This window comes from Peromyscus californicus, unplaced genomic scaffold (assembly GCF_007827085.1).
Source record: "Peromyscus californicus insignis strain IS unplaced genomic scaffold, ASM782708v3 Scaffold_20__1_contigs__length_68692818, whole genome shotgun sequence".
In the NCBI taxonomy this organism is placed as follows: domain Eukaryota; kingdom Metazoa; phylum Chordata; class Mammalia; order Rodentia; family Cricetidae; genus Peromyscus; species Peromyscus californicus.
In genome coordinates, this window is record NW_026294503.1 from 31684109 (window position 1) to 31701770 (window position 17662).

General features: G+C 42.1%; 1 protein-coding gene across 2 annotated transcripts in view; it reads right to left on the reverse strand.

Annotated features, from left to right (window-relative positions):
• Positions 1–7460: 7460 nt before the first annotated feature.
• Positions 7461–17662, reverse strand: part of Kcnq3 (potassium voltage-gated channel subfamily Q member 3) — a 307126-nt gene continuing 296924 nt past the window's right edge. For both annotated transcript variants that reach the window (XM_052747915.1, XM_052747914.1), the window contains exon 15: positions 7461–16248. In XM_052747915.1, coding sequence (XP_052603875.1) covers positions 15514–16248 — 735 coding nt within the window. In that variant the 3' untranslated portion in view covers positions 7461–15513. The remainder of the gene's footprint in view (positions 16249–17662) is intronic.

Consider the following 17662-nt stretch of genomic DNA (forward strand, 5'->3'; position numbering starts at 1 on the left):
CAATGTGGCTGTACAAGTGTGCATTCCCACCAGCAATGGAGGAGTGTTCCCCTTGCTCCATATCCTCTCCAGCATGAGCTGTCACTTGTGTTTTTAATCTTAGCCATTCTAAGATTAATGTTCAATTCTTTAAGGTCTTTATTGCACTGCTACATTCATTCACATGGTTCTGAAATATGTAGTTTTAAATCTAGAAGTGTCACTGGCTCACAGAAATCTGAAGAGGAGTGGTGACCTTTGTCTTCCCACAGTATGCCCCAGTGCTGCTGTTTCCTCCTTTCCCCTCACTCTGGCAGCTAGGTGACTGATCATAGCTAGAGAGTAGGCAATTGGTACTATCTGAACTGTCCTGAAAGTTGTATGTCATGACAACAGGGGCCCTGCAGTTGCTGTCCTTATTCTGCATTTCTAGATCCACTCACTGGCCCATTTTGTGACACCTTGACCATTAGGACCTTGCTGATCATGGGAGGGCTCTTCCTCTCTTTAAAGACCAATTCCTATTTGCTCAGGAGCGTGCTTTGCATTCCCCCAACTATCCCCTCCATAAAGCTCTACTCTTCCCCTAGGCTAGGCTCCAGCAGAGCCCCTTGAAATGATTCACTGAACCTTTAACGTACTTCTCATGCTTTGCCAGTTCCTTCCCAAGAAAACCCTAATAACGATTCTTGGCTATCTTCCCCCTGTTCCCTCTGCTCCTGAGTTCCTAGATATACCACATGTGCTTTCCTGCACATTTTGCCATGCCTCCTGCTCTTAAAGCACCTTAAGTAAACTTCCTTTGTGACGGTCATCTTTCTTGTCCATAAGGGCAGGAAGATGGGGATCTTGAAAAAGCTACCCCTTCCTATCCTTAAATCAACAATTTTCTCCTCCCTATAAACTCATCCTCATGATCATGCAAATATACTGTTTTTTTTTTTAATAAAACAAATGTCTCCTTGTCTCCTCACATCCCTTATATCTCTCAATCTCTTTTTTTTTCCTTTATGGCGACCACTGTCAGATGTGTTCTGTTTATTCAGTGCCTCCATCCCTCTCCTTCTTTTAACTTAAGTCACAACAACCAGGAATGACACCAGCATGGGTCCCAGGAGTTCCTTTCCTTGGGATGCCCTGAGCTTGATTTCCTTGGTTTTCTTTATTTTCTTAGGGGTTCACACTGTGTCCACTTTGCTGGTTCCTACTCATCTTCTTACTCTTAATCTTAGATAACCCATTTTCTTTTCTCTATGCTTGGTCTCTAGGTGACACTACCTATGTTTTATGGTTTAAAATGTTTCTCATGAGAACTTGAAAAATAATATGAATATATAGATAGGCATTGGTATATAATCTTTGGCCCTGAACAGTCTTATTACCTTTCATTCTTTGTGTGAATTTAAACACACATATGCCATGATATGCACAAGGAACCCAGAGACATCTCAGGTGTCTGCCCTTGCCTTCCCCCTTGTTTGAAATAGGGTCTCTTGTTTGTTTTTTTTCCCCACTGAGCATGCTTAAACTAGGTGGCCCATGTGCTTCTGGGGATACTCCTGTCCCTGTCTTTTGTTTCCCTAGAGTGATGCTGGGAGTACAGATGTGTGATATTATTTTTAGCTTCATATGGGTTCTGGAGATTCTAACTCAATGATTCTCTCTTGATGCTTTCTCGGCAAGTACTGAAAACATTCAACCATTTCCCTAGTCCTTACAGTCTTCTGCTGGTCTAAGTACTCATGGCTCTCATTTGAATTGTTGCCAACATGATACTGTTCCTGCTTGATTTCACTGTTCTTATTTTGTTCCCTTCAGGCATTTTTAGGAGAGTAGCCATAGAAGTCATTTTCAATATAAATAACATCTCACCATCCTCTACACAAAGTCTTGCACCGAATCCCTCCTGACTCAGAACAAAAGCAGCTAATAGCCTATCAGCCCTCTATGACTTGACCTGTATTACTTCAATTTCCTTTCATTGTCCTCCTGCCTCTGCTAATTCCCTTCACCTTGAACTCACCTGACACTGACCTGGCCAGAACCAGAAGACCACCTGCCACCAATGTTTTCAGACCTGATGTGGGGCCAGGATCCAGGACAATCATACTTTTCTTAGGGAAGACACCTTACACGTCCCCAGTGTGGGGAAGCTATTCAGATCTGGGTCAGCTGGATGCCTGTGCTCAATGTAGGAATACAGTTTTGGAAACAATAGCAGATTCCCCGGAGCATCTAGGATGTGAGGCTCTGAATGGGCTATTGCTCCATTTATGCAGATGAAAAAGGATTTTCTCAGGGATATAATTTTTCAGGTCTATCTATCATGCACTTGATACTCATGAGACTGAGGGTTTTGTTGGGGGAATGAGCACATAGCTGCAAGGTGCACAATGTTCCCATCAACACAAGTTGTCCATAAACACAAGTTGTTCCCTTGCAGCTAGACACTGACCTAGCTGAAGAGCATTGGTGATGGCCCGTTTTCCAAGAGGCTCCAGGTACTAGGTATCCTTCTGGTAAGAATGGTAGTCAGCTTGTCTACAGCTGTCCTACCCTGCCCTTTGACTCTCTCAGAGTGGTTCTGTTTGTCTTTGTGTAAGTAGGATTTGAAACTGGACTTGTGTGCCACATACTGATAATCCTGCCCCAGATTCCTTCTACCTGTCTTCCAGTACACTGGCAGTTGAGGTATAGTTCTCTGTGCAGACAGCTCTACACCTTCATTGGCCGTGTCTCCCCACTTCTCTACCTGAGGCTCGCAGCACCTTGGAGTTCATTCAGTTGTAGCAGGAGTAACCTGAGCGTGCCCATTAACATCCAAGGGCAGCCGCCAGCCAGCAAAGGGTAGAATCTAGTAGGCTCCTGTGTGCACCTGGAACAATTCTTTGGTCCAATTCACATACATTCTCAGAGGGCTTCCTACAAACTAAGCCCAGTCAGTTGCAAAGATTAGCTTCCTGGGACCTGCTATGATGCCTGGGACCTGCGAGGGTAGGAGCACTTAGGTTCATGTTAAAGGTTCTGTGCTATTTCTAGCTCTGGGAAATTCTTTTGTCCCATGGTAAAGTCCTGGCCTAATCCGTATATGTGGTCCCTTTATTAACATCTTAACTTCAAAAGAGCCAGGCACAGCAGTACATATCTGCAATTGGGGACAGGACATGCTGGCTAGCCAATCTAGTTAGATCTCTGAGTGCCAGGTTCACTGAAAGAACTGTCTCAAAAATATTGTCATAAGCAATTGAGGAAAACACCTGACATCGCCTTTGTCATCCACATGCATCTGCACACACACACACACACACACACACACACACACACACACACCCCTTCTCTAGTAATAAGGTGAGGATTTTTTTGCTGTTGTTGTTGGATCCCAAATTGATACAACCACATATTTTCAAGTTGCTGGAGAAGCAAAAGGGAAGAGACCGGGTGAAAAGGCTTCAGTCATGGATACTAACTGATGCAGTCCATATCTTGCTGTGGGATGTTCTGTATGGCAAATGTGTTGCTGATTAGTCAATAAATAAAACACTGATTGGCCATTGGCTAGGCAGGAAGTGTAGGCGGGACAAGGAGGAGAATAAAGCTGGGAAGTGGAAGGCTGAGTCAGACAGACACTGCCAGGCGCCATGATGACAAATATCATGTGAAGATGCCGGTAAGCCATGAGCCATGTGGCTTATTTCCATATTAATGGAAATGGATTAATTTAAGCTGTAAGAACAGTTAGCAAGAAGCCTGCCATGGCCATACAGTTTGTAACCAATATAAGTCTCTGTGTTTACTTGGTCGGGTCTGAGCGTCTGTGGGACTGGCAGGTGAGAGAGATTTGTCCTGACTGTGGGCCAGGCAGGAAAACTTAAGCTACAATATCTAGTTTCAGAGATGATTATTCAAGTGAAAATTCCTCATGAATTAGTGCCCAAGAATCCAGGTTCTGGAATCAGACTCCTTGAGTTCAAATCCTGGTTCTACCTCTGTGATGTTAGGTGAGTGACCAAACTTTTAGCCTTAGTGTTCCAATTTACAAAATGGGGCTAATAATAGTTCCATACTCAAGAAGGTTTGCCGTGCAGAAGAAATGAGACAATTCACAGAAAACAAAAAATGTCTATGCTCCATAGGCACTTGGTGGATATTGGCTCTTATTGTCACTATGTCTGACAGCACAGAGTTTTGGAGAGGCTTTTAAAGTCCGGCTCCAGAGATGAAACAAGACCCGTCATAATGGAGATTCTGATGTCAGCCAAGTTCATTCTGTGGGGCAGGCAAAGAACTGACAATCCAGCAAAGACTAACAGACCCAAATATGAGAAAGACAAAGAGGGGGAGAGAGAAAAAGAAACAAAGCTTTCGTTGAAACAGGCTGACATGTCCTGTTGGGATAATGATGCAGGAGAAACTTGAAGTAATAAAATCCATGCTATAAAGGATTTACTAGTAAGCTTGCTTAGGAAAAATTGAATTGCACAATGTAGACTTTAGCCAAAGGAGCACTGCCTCCAATGTGACCAGGAGATAAGTCATACACTTAACAGACTTGTTAGAAATTGTAGGAAAGACAATTTGGGACCTTGAACATAATGAAGTTTGGGTTTTGGTCACCCAGGTTGCTGGCAATTAGGATCTACTCCCATAACAAAAGGAGACAACCCTGACTGGAAGGGGCCAATGAACCTGTTCCCGTATCAAAGAACATGCCTGTAACAGGCAGCTCAAGTGTTTTGTTTTTTAAATCAATCTCTGAATGCTTGGAGTGATTTTTCATGGGGGAAGGCATATTAATGCTATAACAATATGGGTGGGAGAGGACACCCAGAGTTGGGGGAGGGTGTTCTAGGTTAGGCATTTTATAAGACCCCTTGGTCTTCTCATCTTCCTTATCACATTTCCCAGATGTTTGTCCCTTAGTGGGTCTTTTCCGCCCCTCTGCCTTTCTCAAGAGAAAGAAGGCAGCGTTCTCAGGAAGCTCGTCTTTGCTTTACCTGCCTGCCTCCATTTCCCCACACGTTTTAGCTACAGAAAGATACCTTAGCACCGATTTCCCCTTTCTTAGTATAGATTGACAGTGTGAAGGCCCTGCTGCCTTGGAGAAGTTACCTACTGTGATCGTTTCTAGCCACAGGCAACTCCTAGGCCAGTCATGGAGGTGCTGGGGAGAAGGCAGATACTGCAGGAGTGAGAACATTATGAAACAGACGCTATGTGCAGGGCACTCAAGGCAAAAACATCAAGTGTTGTTTGGAGGATGAGAAATTCATCAAAGACTTCCCCCAAGGTACTGATGTCCCATCAAAGGCTTGGGAATGGGTGTTTCCTTGGCCATGGGAACTCTTGCCTAGAAAAAGCATTTTCAATTAACACCCTGATGTGTTAAGGGAGCTGTCAGCTTTTATGAAGTAGAAGCTATAGGGTATGCTTATGGAGATGGTGTGCTAGTAGATGGGTGGGAACATTACAGAATACTGAAAGGTAAGGGTAGGGGTGGGGCATGGTTAACTATCAATGATGAGTGTATTTTAAAGACAAAAAAAATAATTTAGGTCAGTGATTTACAACCTTCCTAATACTGCAACCCTTTAACACAGTTCCTCATGTTGTGGTGACCCCCAACCATAAAATTATTTTGTTGCTACTTCATAATGGTAATTTTGTTACTGTTACATATTGTAATGTAAATATCTGCTATGCAGTGTATCTGATATGCAATCTCCAAGGGGGTCAGGACCCACAGGCTGAGAACTACTGATAAGATATAGGTGCTACAGAAGATGAATGACATAGCATGGTTGGATTTCTATTTCTCACAAGGCCACTGTGTCACAAAGGATGTAGAAGATGGGCAGGAGATGAAGATAAGGAGAAGAGGAATGGTCAGATAGCAGGAAGAGAATCATGATGAGCAACAAGGCTACACAGGGTGACCCGAGAAGTCAAGAACAACTCTGAGGTATCTGACTTAAGAACCTGGATGGGACAGTGGGTAGGAAACAGGACTGTACAGGGCTAGAGGTGGAAAGTATAGGGCAGAGCCCTGGGAAGATGACCTTTGTTATTGAGGAGAATCGAGAGCATTGCTCCTTCTGTCAATGATAGGAACTAAGACCACAGGCTTGTTGGTCTTTAATTAGAAGAGAAGTTTTTCCCTTGGAAAGAAAAACTCTGAAAATATAGTCTGAGGATGCTGGTAGGGGCAGAAGTCAGAAAACAGGGTGAGGTTTCAGGCCTTAGCTATAGACAGAAGTTTTCTCCAAGGGTGAAGAAGTGAGGTGTTCTCCCTGCCCTGTGATCTTTTTGACTTAAGGATAGTAAGTTCCAACACTGTTAATGTGCCTGGAAGGCTTTGTCTTTCTGGACTCATCTGCTCCCTAGTGCTGCATTTCAAGCACGCCATCTCCCTTACCTTTGGAATGTTCCCAGTCTCCTCAGAGTATGCACACCATTGAACTGCTTACCACAGGCAGAGGATACCATGAAAAAAAGGACCTTACTTCAACAGAGCTCACCTTGTCTCATATCTCTCAGCATTTACAATCCTCTTCCTATGTGACTTTGCTAAAGCACCCTTGAATATTCCATTGAAGACTCATTTTCTTTAAGAAGTACTCCTGTACTTGTACTATGAGCCAGCACCTCTCTTAGTGTGTTCACATACTCGTCTCCATCATTACACATCTCACTTTACTGACAGGATCTTAGTGCCAATGTAGTCCTGCTGTTAGGTGGGGAAATAGTGTACCTCCACTGTATGGCACATGGTAGACCTTCAGTGAATGTCTCTTAAGTAATAAGTATTTTTTTAATAGAGCTGAATGGGGTTTGGACATGAAAAAAGCAAGGATGTTATATAAGCAAGGATCATAAATACACAAGTGTTTAAGGAGACAGAGTTGGAAAGTTGGTCTTTATACCTTTGTGTACTCACCAATATCTCAACTCACAACTGAGAATTAACATATTCTGGTTTGATTATTTTGAAATGTGCACCACTAATAAGAAGACAACTCTTGCCAGATTCTGCAAATTAATTGTCATGTATATATTTATAACTAGTCATTTCTAGGAGTAGTGCCTCACGATGAGCTCTACTAAAGACTACAAATCCCAACATCCCTTTCAGGCTTGTCAATACCATGTGACAAAGTCTGGCCAATAAAAATGTGACTAGAAAGGACTAATCACTGAATCCAGGGCAGTTTGAGGATGGTATGACTTTTCCATTTTCTCCTTTTCTGGGTGTGCTTGGTGGTTGGAAAGAACTGGATTTATTCCATGCTAGAAGTACCCTAAATCTTTGCATCACTCTTAAGCATTGAGAAAGTCTACAATGGACTTTCATTTGGACAAGAAATAAATCTTTGTGTGGGGTTTTTCTGTATCACCAACCAGTGCCTTTGACGCTTAGGAATACAACCCCAAAGAGCCACTCTGAAGCATTTCTGAAACATTTCTCACAAAATCATGGAAACATCTACTTATTAATAAGTGGTGCAATCTTTATTGATTTTGAGATAGAACATAAAAAAATCAGGTAAGAATTGTTTGCATAATATATATGGAAATCAACCTATTAAAGTTGTCAAATATTGGACAGAGCCAGAATATAAATTACACATACAGTTTAAAAATTACAGGAAACCATATTATAAAGAGCACTAAAGGGCACTTGTGGAATAGTTGTGTTCCCGTGTAAGCCAGAATGTGGAGAGCCTACTCATAGCACAGAGACAAATCCAGGGAGCAAGGCACCAGAATTCTATGCCGTAAAAAGGGGTGAAAGAAAATACAACCTAAAATCAAATACAGTGGTTCACATCATTGAAAACCTCAATTTGTTCTTCCACAGTAGGTGTTATCCATCACTGCTACATTAGGAAAAGGGGGAAGAGTATTCTAGCCCATCTGAAGCAAGAGAGGGATTTTTTTTTCTTTTTAAAACAGGAAGGATTGGCAAATCTGATAATGTGCATCTGTCCTAAGTTGGCTTTTCAGAACCTGGCCCAGGTTCTCTCTCTAACAGCTTACATCTGCTATTTGATTGAAGGGTTGTTCAAATCTTCTACTTAGCCCTCAGGGAGGGCCAAAGGTTGGAGCTGATCTCTCATCCCTGGAACTGGATTCAGAAGGGTAAAGAATGGCCCAGTTAGGAGACCCATTTGTTGTCCATGCAGATTCCTGTTCTCTTAATATTGAGAAATGGAGACATAATTGATCTGCCCTTTTGGCCTCTCAGAGAACATGTTTTAAAGGCTCATTTGTGTCTGTACAATATTTCAAAGCCCTAAAATAAAGATGCAGTCTAGAGGCACAAAATAAGAGTCGACTGAGGCTGGGGCACTTTTGAACTCATTCAGATAAACACAGTGACAGAGGGTCTGTGGGGACAGAGAACAAAGGGTGTTTGTGGGAATATCTGTGGCCACCAAACTCCAAGGGCTAATGGACTCCAATGTGAACCCTGTGAATAATTTATGTGGCATCACTTTCTGCCTCTGACAGCTAGATTGTGAAAACATTTAAAGGACCTGCTGAATAGCAGGGGGCAGCTGAAAAGTCACCCTTCTCTCTGGAACATGGGTGAGCCTGTGATCATTTCACCAGAAAGCCAACTGCACAGAGGAGGGAAATATCTTCTTAGGGACCATGAAACCCGACTGGGAAATAGTTCTACTGCCTGGGAGAAATTGGTGTAGGGGCAGGGATAGGATAAGCTTTTGAGGTCCATGGCTTTGTGTAAAATCTAGGCTCCTTCTCTTGTATATGTGACATCCAGGCAGCTGTCTTTCTCGCAGCTTCAATTTCTGTGCAGCCAATGACAGCCCTCACATGAGCTTGCATTGAGGATGCAGCATGTAGGCAATGTAGAGAACTACGTCTCATGCCTGCAACTCCTAAGGACAACTTTGGGGGAGCTGTTCTCCTATCCCGAGACCTCAGTTTTGTAGACAGAGTTGGAGAACAGAGCATTGAAACCAAACTTTCTCTTATTTTCATAACTCTTAGTTTTCCAATTTTAGTCGATATTCCTAAGTACTAGGCTAGGTGTGGCTAATTAACTTCAGCTGTTCTTGGGTTACATAGATCTGTGTGTATGTGTTTTTTTTTTTTAAACTATGTTAAAAGTTACTATTCTTTCCTGGCACTTACTTAAATCTCAAAGGAGTGCTGTTCAGAGAAAAAAAAGACTCAGGCAGAATGACAATCTTTAAAATAATTCAGTCAACAAAAGACATCCTATAAAGTGTCACTTTGCTCTTTGATTCTTTCAGGAGCTTTTGGATCAGCCAACCCAGGATGGCTAACACATCCTATCTTACTAGTGGGTTTCATAAAGATTTTTGGGGAACACTGTCAAATTCTGGCAAACGTAAGCACAGCCCAGGTGGAAATTCTAGAGACCTGCACATGAGTCATGAAGGCCAGTTTATTCCCTAAAGTGTTATCACAGTTACACAGACATGATATGTTTTTAAGCAGAACTGATTCTAGACAGCTTTTAGCAAAGGTCCAAAGAGTATCTGTCTATGAAATGGCAAGCATAGGTTCCCCTGGGGTAAAGTGAGAAGAACCAGGCATGCTCAGACAAAACCCAGATATTCCAGTACACAGAGTCACCTTTGGTAGAACTGGAAGTGTGTGGCAAGTCAGATTCCCAAAGAGATCAGGTCCTACTTAAATCACATCTATAGAGAAGTCTCATTGAGTGGATCTGTATCTGAGGATGCAACCCAAGGTGTAAGTGGAGCTGAATGAGTCCAAGGGATGGACCAAACTTGTGTCCAATCTTGGCACAATAAGAGACAGAGCAAGAATAATCATAAGGATGGACAGTAGTCATGAACACGGTTAAAAGGTTGGTCTTCTGTCTTTACCTTACCGTACTCATCAGCATGAGGCTTCTCTGGGCCCTTTGATGATGAGATAATCAGAAGGGATATTCTTAAGACTAGAGGGCATCAGCCCTATAGGGTGAGGTTCTCAAAAAGTATTTCTGGTTCAGCTGTTTCTCAAGGGAGGCAGGAAATTTTCATTTATCTTCCAGGGTCAACATCTAGACCAGGGGTCAGGAGACCTGAGATCTAGGTTCACTCTACTTGGTCATTGTTTTAATCATCACGAGACCTGATTAAAGCCCCTATCTCTGAGTCTTTATATTCTGCCGAGTGACCAAGGTCTTGTTCTGCACATTTTAGAATCTGTGAAATTGTGTTTCCTCAATTCTGTGGAACTATATCTGATCTTAGAGGCATACTGAAGTTGAGGCTGCTGAAGGCTGAGATCACATCCACAAGGAAGAATCTGAACAAGTTTTGGCCCTCTTCCTGAAGATATCCCGTTCACAGAAAGGGTACTACTGGTAGCCTTCATGCCACAGTTGACTTTCCTTTCATATTAAATTAGTTCTCTTTGTCTATATCTCCTATAAGTAATTTTTTTTAGAGAACACTGCTACATCTGGCACTGTTTAATAGAACTTTCACCACCTAGCCACCGAGAACTAGCATTCTTAATGCTCCTTTCAATATTCCTTATCTCCCACATTTTGATGGGAAAAAAAAATCATGTTGCAGACAGGTACATGGTTAAAGAGCAACTGAAAAAAATGCCTAGTTTTATCATGCTATAATTTGGTTTGTATTTCCACCAGTTTTTTTCCTAAAAAATATTTTCTGGTATAAACTAAAGAGTCCATAGGTAATATCACTAATCAATGTTATGGAGTCTATACATACTGTAAAAACAGACATAAATAATCATTAACAGTTTTGGTATGGACCAGTCACTGTACTAAGGGCTTTATACATAGTTGATTGTCTCACTTGAAATTTACAATAGAATGAAATAGTTTTGAACATCCCAAAACTAAAATTTTTATACAAGTCATCTCAATATCCCCTTTATTTGTTTGACAAGGTCATTCACTCCATGGTTTCAAAAACTATGAAAACTTCATAGGTATTCTGATCCTTAACATTTCTAAAGCTGAGAACTACTGAGCTACTACCTGCTGCCCAGTTTAGGGTACAGATGGCTCAGTTTTGAACTGGGTAAAAGCAGCAGGAGACTTTTGAATTTTTTTTGCGGGGGGATGCAGAAAGCATATGTAGGTTAAAGTTTATGCTGGAAATAGCATGCTTTTGAAGACAACTGAAGATAAATTCCTAAGAATAGCCCAAAATGCCAAAGCAAAGAAAATCTCTGTGGTCCTGGATGACTTGGGGACATATTCATGAGAACCAAAGAGTGTCTATTTTATGCAGCAGCAGCTGGGGGTAGCAATGGATTGTGGGAATCAGGCTCTATCTGGCAGCCTTGTCAAAAGTATAGTTGACTTCTGAGATCCTTTCTTCTCTTTCCTCCAAAGACTTTGCTCTGCAGGTTCCCATGGGCAGAGTGATTTCCTTCTTTTCAAATAGATGTTGTGTCACGACCTGTACCAGCCCCTTGTTGGTCAATGGGATGAAAAAGACGCCTCAGCTACTTGTCAGGCCTCCATTGAGGCAGGGATATAACTGAGAAAGTTAGTTCCTCCAGGACCCTTCCCATGTGCTTACATCACTTATTTGGTGTTACAGAGTCCAGAACAATGAACTCAAATGTAAAGTCCCCTTTCAATGAACTTTGCCATCCCTGAGGTGACAGGATCCTGGTCATTTTGATGCATGCTTTTGCTCCTCCTTTCTTCTGCGATGAACTTCCAGTTCTCCCTCTGGGAAGCATTCCTATTGGCAGACAGTTCTCTGCAGCTACCAAATCAGGTAGGAAGAGTATAAAAGGATCATTTATAGTTGAAACCACAAGCTGTCTTACAGCAGAATTTGGCTTTCTGGTCTCCCAATTTCTGTTGAACAATCCTTGGTGTTCAGTGATACCTAGTAAATCTTGCTAAATGAATAATGAAATGAATGCTTTGTTATTACAGCTTAGAGTAGCATAAAACGATGAGAATGATTTTGGCAAATTGTGAGTAGATTCTCTTATGGTATGTTTTCTAATGGTGCTTACTCTTGAGCTACAATGTCTAGGAACGGCTTTGTACAGAAATGACATAAGATGCATAATTGTTGGTTAATTAGTTTGGTTTTACCTATACACTTTGGTGTTCTCTATTTACTTCTTCATAAAAATAAGATTTTAAAACATCAATGTCGTATCTAGTAAGTCTCAATTCTAAGTTTTAAAAATAGTTATTGAAGAGAGCTTTCTCAATTCAATATTTTCTTTTTCTCCCTTCCTCTATTCCAGTTTTTGTATGGTTTTAGTATTTGCCTGTATAATATTTAATAGTCAAAACTTACACTTAAATTCACTTTTATTGAGCCTAATAGAATTACTTTTAATTAGCATTTATGAATTGATTCTTCTTATTCATTTTTATCTTGCTAAAATGTCTCCCTAATGTGTGTGTGTGTGTGTGTGTGTGTGTGTGTGTGTGTGTGTGTGTGTGTGTGTGTTGTGTTGTGTTGTGTTGTGTTGTGTTGTGCTATGCTAGGAATCAAAGCCAGAAATTTCTGTATGGTAGGCAAGTACTCTACCACTGAGTTATATCTCCAGCCCTACTTCTTAAAAATTTAAATATATTGAATTTTAAAACATGGCAGCCAAATATATATGATGATATCATCCTTTTACCTGAGAAAACTATTCTCAGTTTTTGTGAGGGAATTAATTTGTCAGTATTTCTGACAAAACTGCTGTGACTTCCTAAGCAAGCTATAGAGCTACTGGTATGATTTTGGGTACATGTTATCCAATTCTTCTGAATTATTCTGTCCTTAGATTCTTTTGTCTTGATTTATAAAAGATCTTTATGGGACACACACTGTCATTTCAACCCCAGGACTAGAACTTCTGCATCCTCAGTTAGCCATGGTGACCATATAGTGTATCAACAGGTTCAGATGAGTAGGTTTGGTTTGCTAGTCTAGAATTCTTTAAAAAAATATTACAGCAGAAGGATTCCAGATCATCTTTCTCTGTTTGTTTTCTTAGATGGGAAAGATCAGCTCTTAAGGTTCTTAGCATTAGTCCTTTACATAATATGTATTTGGTTGTGCCTATCTGATACAGACAACTGACTAGACGATAATCAACACAACACTAATTCCTGCCCCTCTGATTTTGAATCATCAGGACAACAAGACTGCTCACGTATAGCTTGCTTGGAAAACAATGCAAGCTCTAGTTCAAAGAATTCTTGACCAAGAACTCCAACGAACTCCTGAAGAAATGCAGCCATATGTAACATACTGATGCTAGGAAGTTCTGAAAGAAGGTTAATATGTTAGGAAAAACCATGTGGTGCATATTGTTCTCTAATTTCCACCCCTCCAATAACTCATGCACATAAAGAAGGATAGCATATGTTAGGTGCTAGATAGCACAGCTATTTCTGGTGAAAAAATTCTAGGAAAGTCAGATTTAAGAACCAAGTCCTCAGGAAGAAGCATAAGTTTTCTTATAGTCCCATGGCACCACTGAGGTTATATTGAAAGGACTAGGGGAACAGGTCCACAGCCTTTGTCTTTCAGATTGCCCGAAAGTCAATTTGAAAACTATAAGGGAAGACTTTACATCCAACGTGTGTGATTGTATTAATATATTGCCTGCCTTGGACTGAATAGTCATTATCCATATATTCATTCATGATACCATCCATGAAGGCTATTCCACTACCATCCACAGTGCTTGCCATCACTTATGGAATTGCATGCTTTGGATTTAAGTACCTATTGTCATGGGACAAGATTTCATCATTACTTATTCTCAGCCCTTCATACAGGACCAATCGGCATGTGGGTTGAAAGAAACCAATTGCTGAGGGATCTTTACCCAACACAGGGCAGAAGACTAGCATTAGGAATTTATGAAACCATCAACCAGATGTCTGCCATGGTATCTATGGATCTTGAAAACACAGCAACAGCATTGGCAGCAGTTGCATATAAACACTTACTTAGGGTATTTCTATCACCTTGATGGTCACCATGGCAATCATTTAAAACCAGTGTTTAGATACAAGAAAAGACTGATACACTAATACTGTGGCACTGTGATCTAGCAAGAGTAGCCAGAGTCCAACCTTATTCATCACAGGTCTTCAGCAAGTAGCAATATTTCCCAAGAGGCCACAGGGTGGCTTGTGCTTAACATCAATCCTTCTGCAGCAGGGCAGGGACTTCTAGGCTTATTGGCTGACACTTCAGCAGCTCTTATGATTTTTTATGGTTCTAGTATTTTCACTGAGAAAATCTGGGGGAGTAAAAGTGGATGATTCTGGGAATTCTTCCTACTTGTATATTCATAACTAGTTTGTATTCCCCATCCTGGATCCCACTTGCAAAACACCAAGTGAGCATGCTTTGCAGTCAAAGCAGACATCCTCCTCATTTTGAATAAAGAGTGGAGGTTATAACCCATAGACAAAGAGTGCTGGTGTCTTGGCATGATTTCTGGATCCCAGCGTGCACATGGGATAGTGTGAGGGGAAACTCGGGCAAGCAGGGAGCCAGGTGGAGGCTTTGAGTCTTTACTCTCCACATGACAACCAAGTGTCTCAAGGAATGTCTCTTGACTTGTGCCCAAATTTCCAACTTTTAAATAGAGGACTTGGAAAGATAATTGCTCTTGATTCTAATTTCCAATTTAGATTCAAGTACAGGCAGAAGAGTGAGTTGGAATCTTATTTTGAAGACACCAAATATAGCTCCTGCCTAGAGGGACACCCCACTTCTGGCAAATTTCATTATCTTTGGCTACATAAATTGGGAACTATTTTTCTGTGTCTGTGGCAGGTGTGTATGATTTCTCCTCACCAATCCATAACACATATGATGTCATATTTTGGATCACCAGCATCTTACAGATGAGTAAACTGAGGCACGGTACTGAACAACAGTAGACCAAGTCCCCTTGGGAGCTTTTAAATAATTTTTCCAGCCTTCCATTAATGAAATAATTTTGAAAATCTTGGCTTTGGGTATTGATTGACTGTCTTGTCCCGGTGGTCCTCCTGTTTGCTCAGTAGACAGCCTCACTGGAATGCAGTCTGTTTTGGTTGAGAAAAGTATTCCCTTGCTTTAGAAAACACTTGATTAACTGGAGCATTTTATACAAAGGAGAAGTGAGCCTAGAAATAACTTAAATTGGTGCTCCCAGTTTATCCAAATTAAAACCCAAACCAGCCAACCAAACAAATAGCCCAGCTCATCAATAAGTCTCCCTGTCCTTGTTCACTCATGACTAGGAGGAAGAAGAGGAGATTAATGTGTAGCTAGAAGAGACTAACGGTGCCGTTTCTATAGTGTCAAGTCATGCAAACCATGCTGAAAAGGAAGTGACTCTGTTGCAGTGACACAGGAGGGAGGAAGGCTGTGAGAAGCCCCCGCCTGCAGCGGGGGGGACACCACCGCGCACATGCATGCGCCTGACACAGCCACTTACACCATTGTGAGTGCTAGGTGTGAGAGTAAGTGAGCTGTACAAAGTCCGTCTACAGTACCAGGAGCCAGCCAGTGACCCCTTCTAAGTAGGCTTGTTGGAAGGGGTCCATATGGAATCCGAAATGCCATCCCCAGTGGATGACATCGGCATGGAGCCACTAGGCGTGAAGGGGTCTGTGTCTGTGTCCGTCTCCCCCTCAGCCAGGTACCTCTTCTCCCTCATCCAGCTCGATCCCCCACTGGGGCCAAACATATAATCATCTCTGTCCTGGGAGATGCTGAAGCCACTTGGAGACCGCTCCAGCTCCTCGTGGTTGACGGACATGAGGGACAGAGGCGTGTCGCTGTCCCGGGTGATGCTGCGTCTCTGGCAGGGTGGGATGTGGTCCGAATAGGGGCCTTGCGGTTCTGTCTGGGAGTGGTAGCTCACACAGGAGTCCAGAAGAGTCAAGATGGGCAGAACTGTGGGCCTCTCTGCATATGTACTTCCCGAGGAGGGAAGGGTGGCCTGAGCCTTTGTAGAACTGGGTGCCCCTCGGGTCAGGTTCACAGGTTCATGTGAAAAAAACCCATAGGGGCCAACTCTGTCGATGGGCACCTGGTGGAAGCTGTAGGGTGGGTCTGGGGGGCCTGTCTCTGAGTAGTTGCAGATGATGGTTTTCAAATCAGAGTACCTGTTGTCCTCTTTCTTCTCCCCTTCCGCTGGGGAGGAAGCCCCCTTAGTCGGGTAGTACTCTGTGACATGCACCTGCAGGCGCTCCATATGCTGCATGTGCATGTCCACAAGGAAGTCCAGTTTCTTTCCCATGTCATGAACCTGGAAAATACAAGCACCTGGAATCACTGCTCCTCGGGATGGGGGCGGGGGTGAGAGTCACAGTCACTATATCATTGCTTCTCAGAAGGGATGTTCTGCAATTCTTAGTAATAGCAGCAATTCTAACTGCCTCCAAGCCTTCTGCTAGGAGGTCCCATATACATAGTAACATTTATCTAGAAATACTCAGGCAAGGATGTCCGCTGGAGTCAAAGATTAGAACCCCACAGACAGCTTGAAAATAAGTGTTACAGGCTTTCATTATCCCCCTGCAAGAGGTGATACTATTTCAGTCAAGGAGTGGGGTTCTTGTTTTTTTTGAGACATTCCTTATATGCAAGCATACAGGGAGGTTGTTAGTGTCTGTTATTGATACCCAGTGACATAAGCTCTAGAGGACAGTGTTAGCATTAATGGAGATTTACAGACCTAGAGATCCAAAAGGGGCCCTCAGGAAATGATAGAAGCTGCTTCTGTATTGGTCATGGCATTCCTAAGTTTGAGTATTTGTGAGCACAACTGTACAAATGTGTGCACATCTGTGTGTGATAGAGATGTTCCTTCCCTGACAATTAATATTTGGGTATTTACACAAGTCTGTACACCTTTGTGTGTGATATCCGCCCTCAGATACCCTGCAGTTCACTAAATCAGGTAAGTAAAGAACCTCATTGGATGGATGGGGTTGTGAGACTCAGGACAGGTCACAGATAAGGTATATCTGAGCCATGGTTGTAAGGGACACGTAGGCACCAGTTATGAAACTTTATTTTATGCACGTTACTGACTTACTTAATTTTTACAACCTTACAATGTGAATGCTATTGTGATGTCTGTTTCATAAGTGATGGCCCAGTGACCAGAGAGGTGACAACTTGCAAAAGGTCACAGAGCTAGGAAATAGGAGAACAAGGATTATAAATTAAAATTTAAAAATAAGAAGCAATAGACCAATCATTGAGCTTTGCTTCTATTTCCCCTACATGGATTAGATTTGGGTGATGGATAAAAGAATCGACATGAGTCCTGGAGGGAACTGATAGAGCCATTTACCTAGTGGACGACAGAGATGACCTACATGGGGTCAATTGAGTGAACCTCTCTTTGTACCCTGAATGGCCCTTACCCATAACTTAGCCCCCTGCCAGGCCTTCTCATGAAGGTCGTCCACAGATTGGAACTAGAGCAAAAGACAACAGAAAGGAATGTGAAACTATGGGTATAGAAGTGACATCTGTTAAGGGACTATCATGAAGCATCTGGATAGCAGTGACCATCTACCTGTTGACTAGTCACTGTACACCAGCTAACATTCTAAGTAATTCACGTGTGTCAGTAATTACATGTATTGTAATCAATTTAATCCTTATAGCAACTTTGTGATGTATTTAATCCCCTGTATGGCAGACAAGCA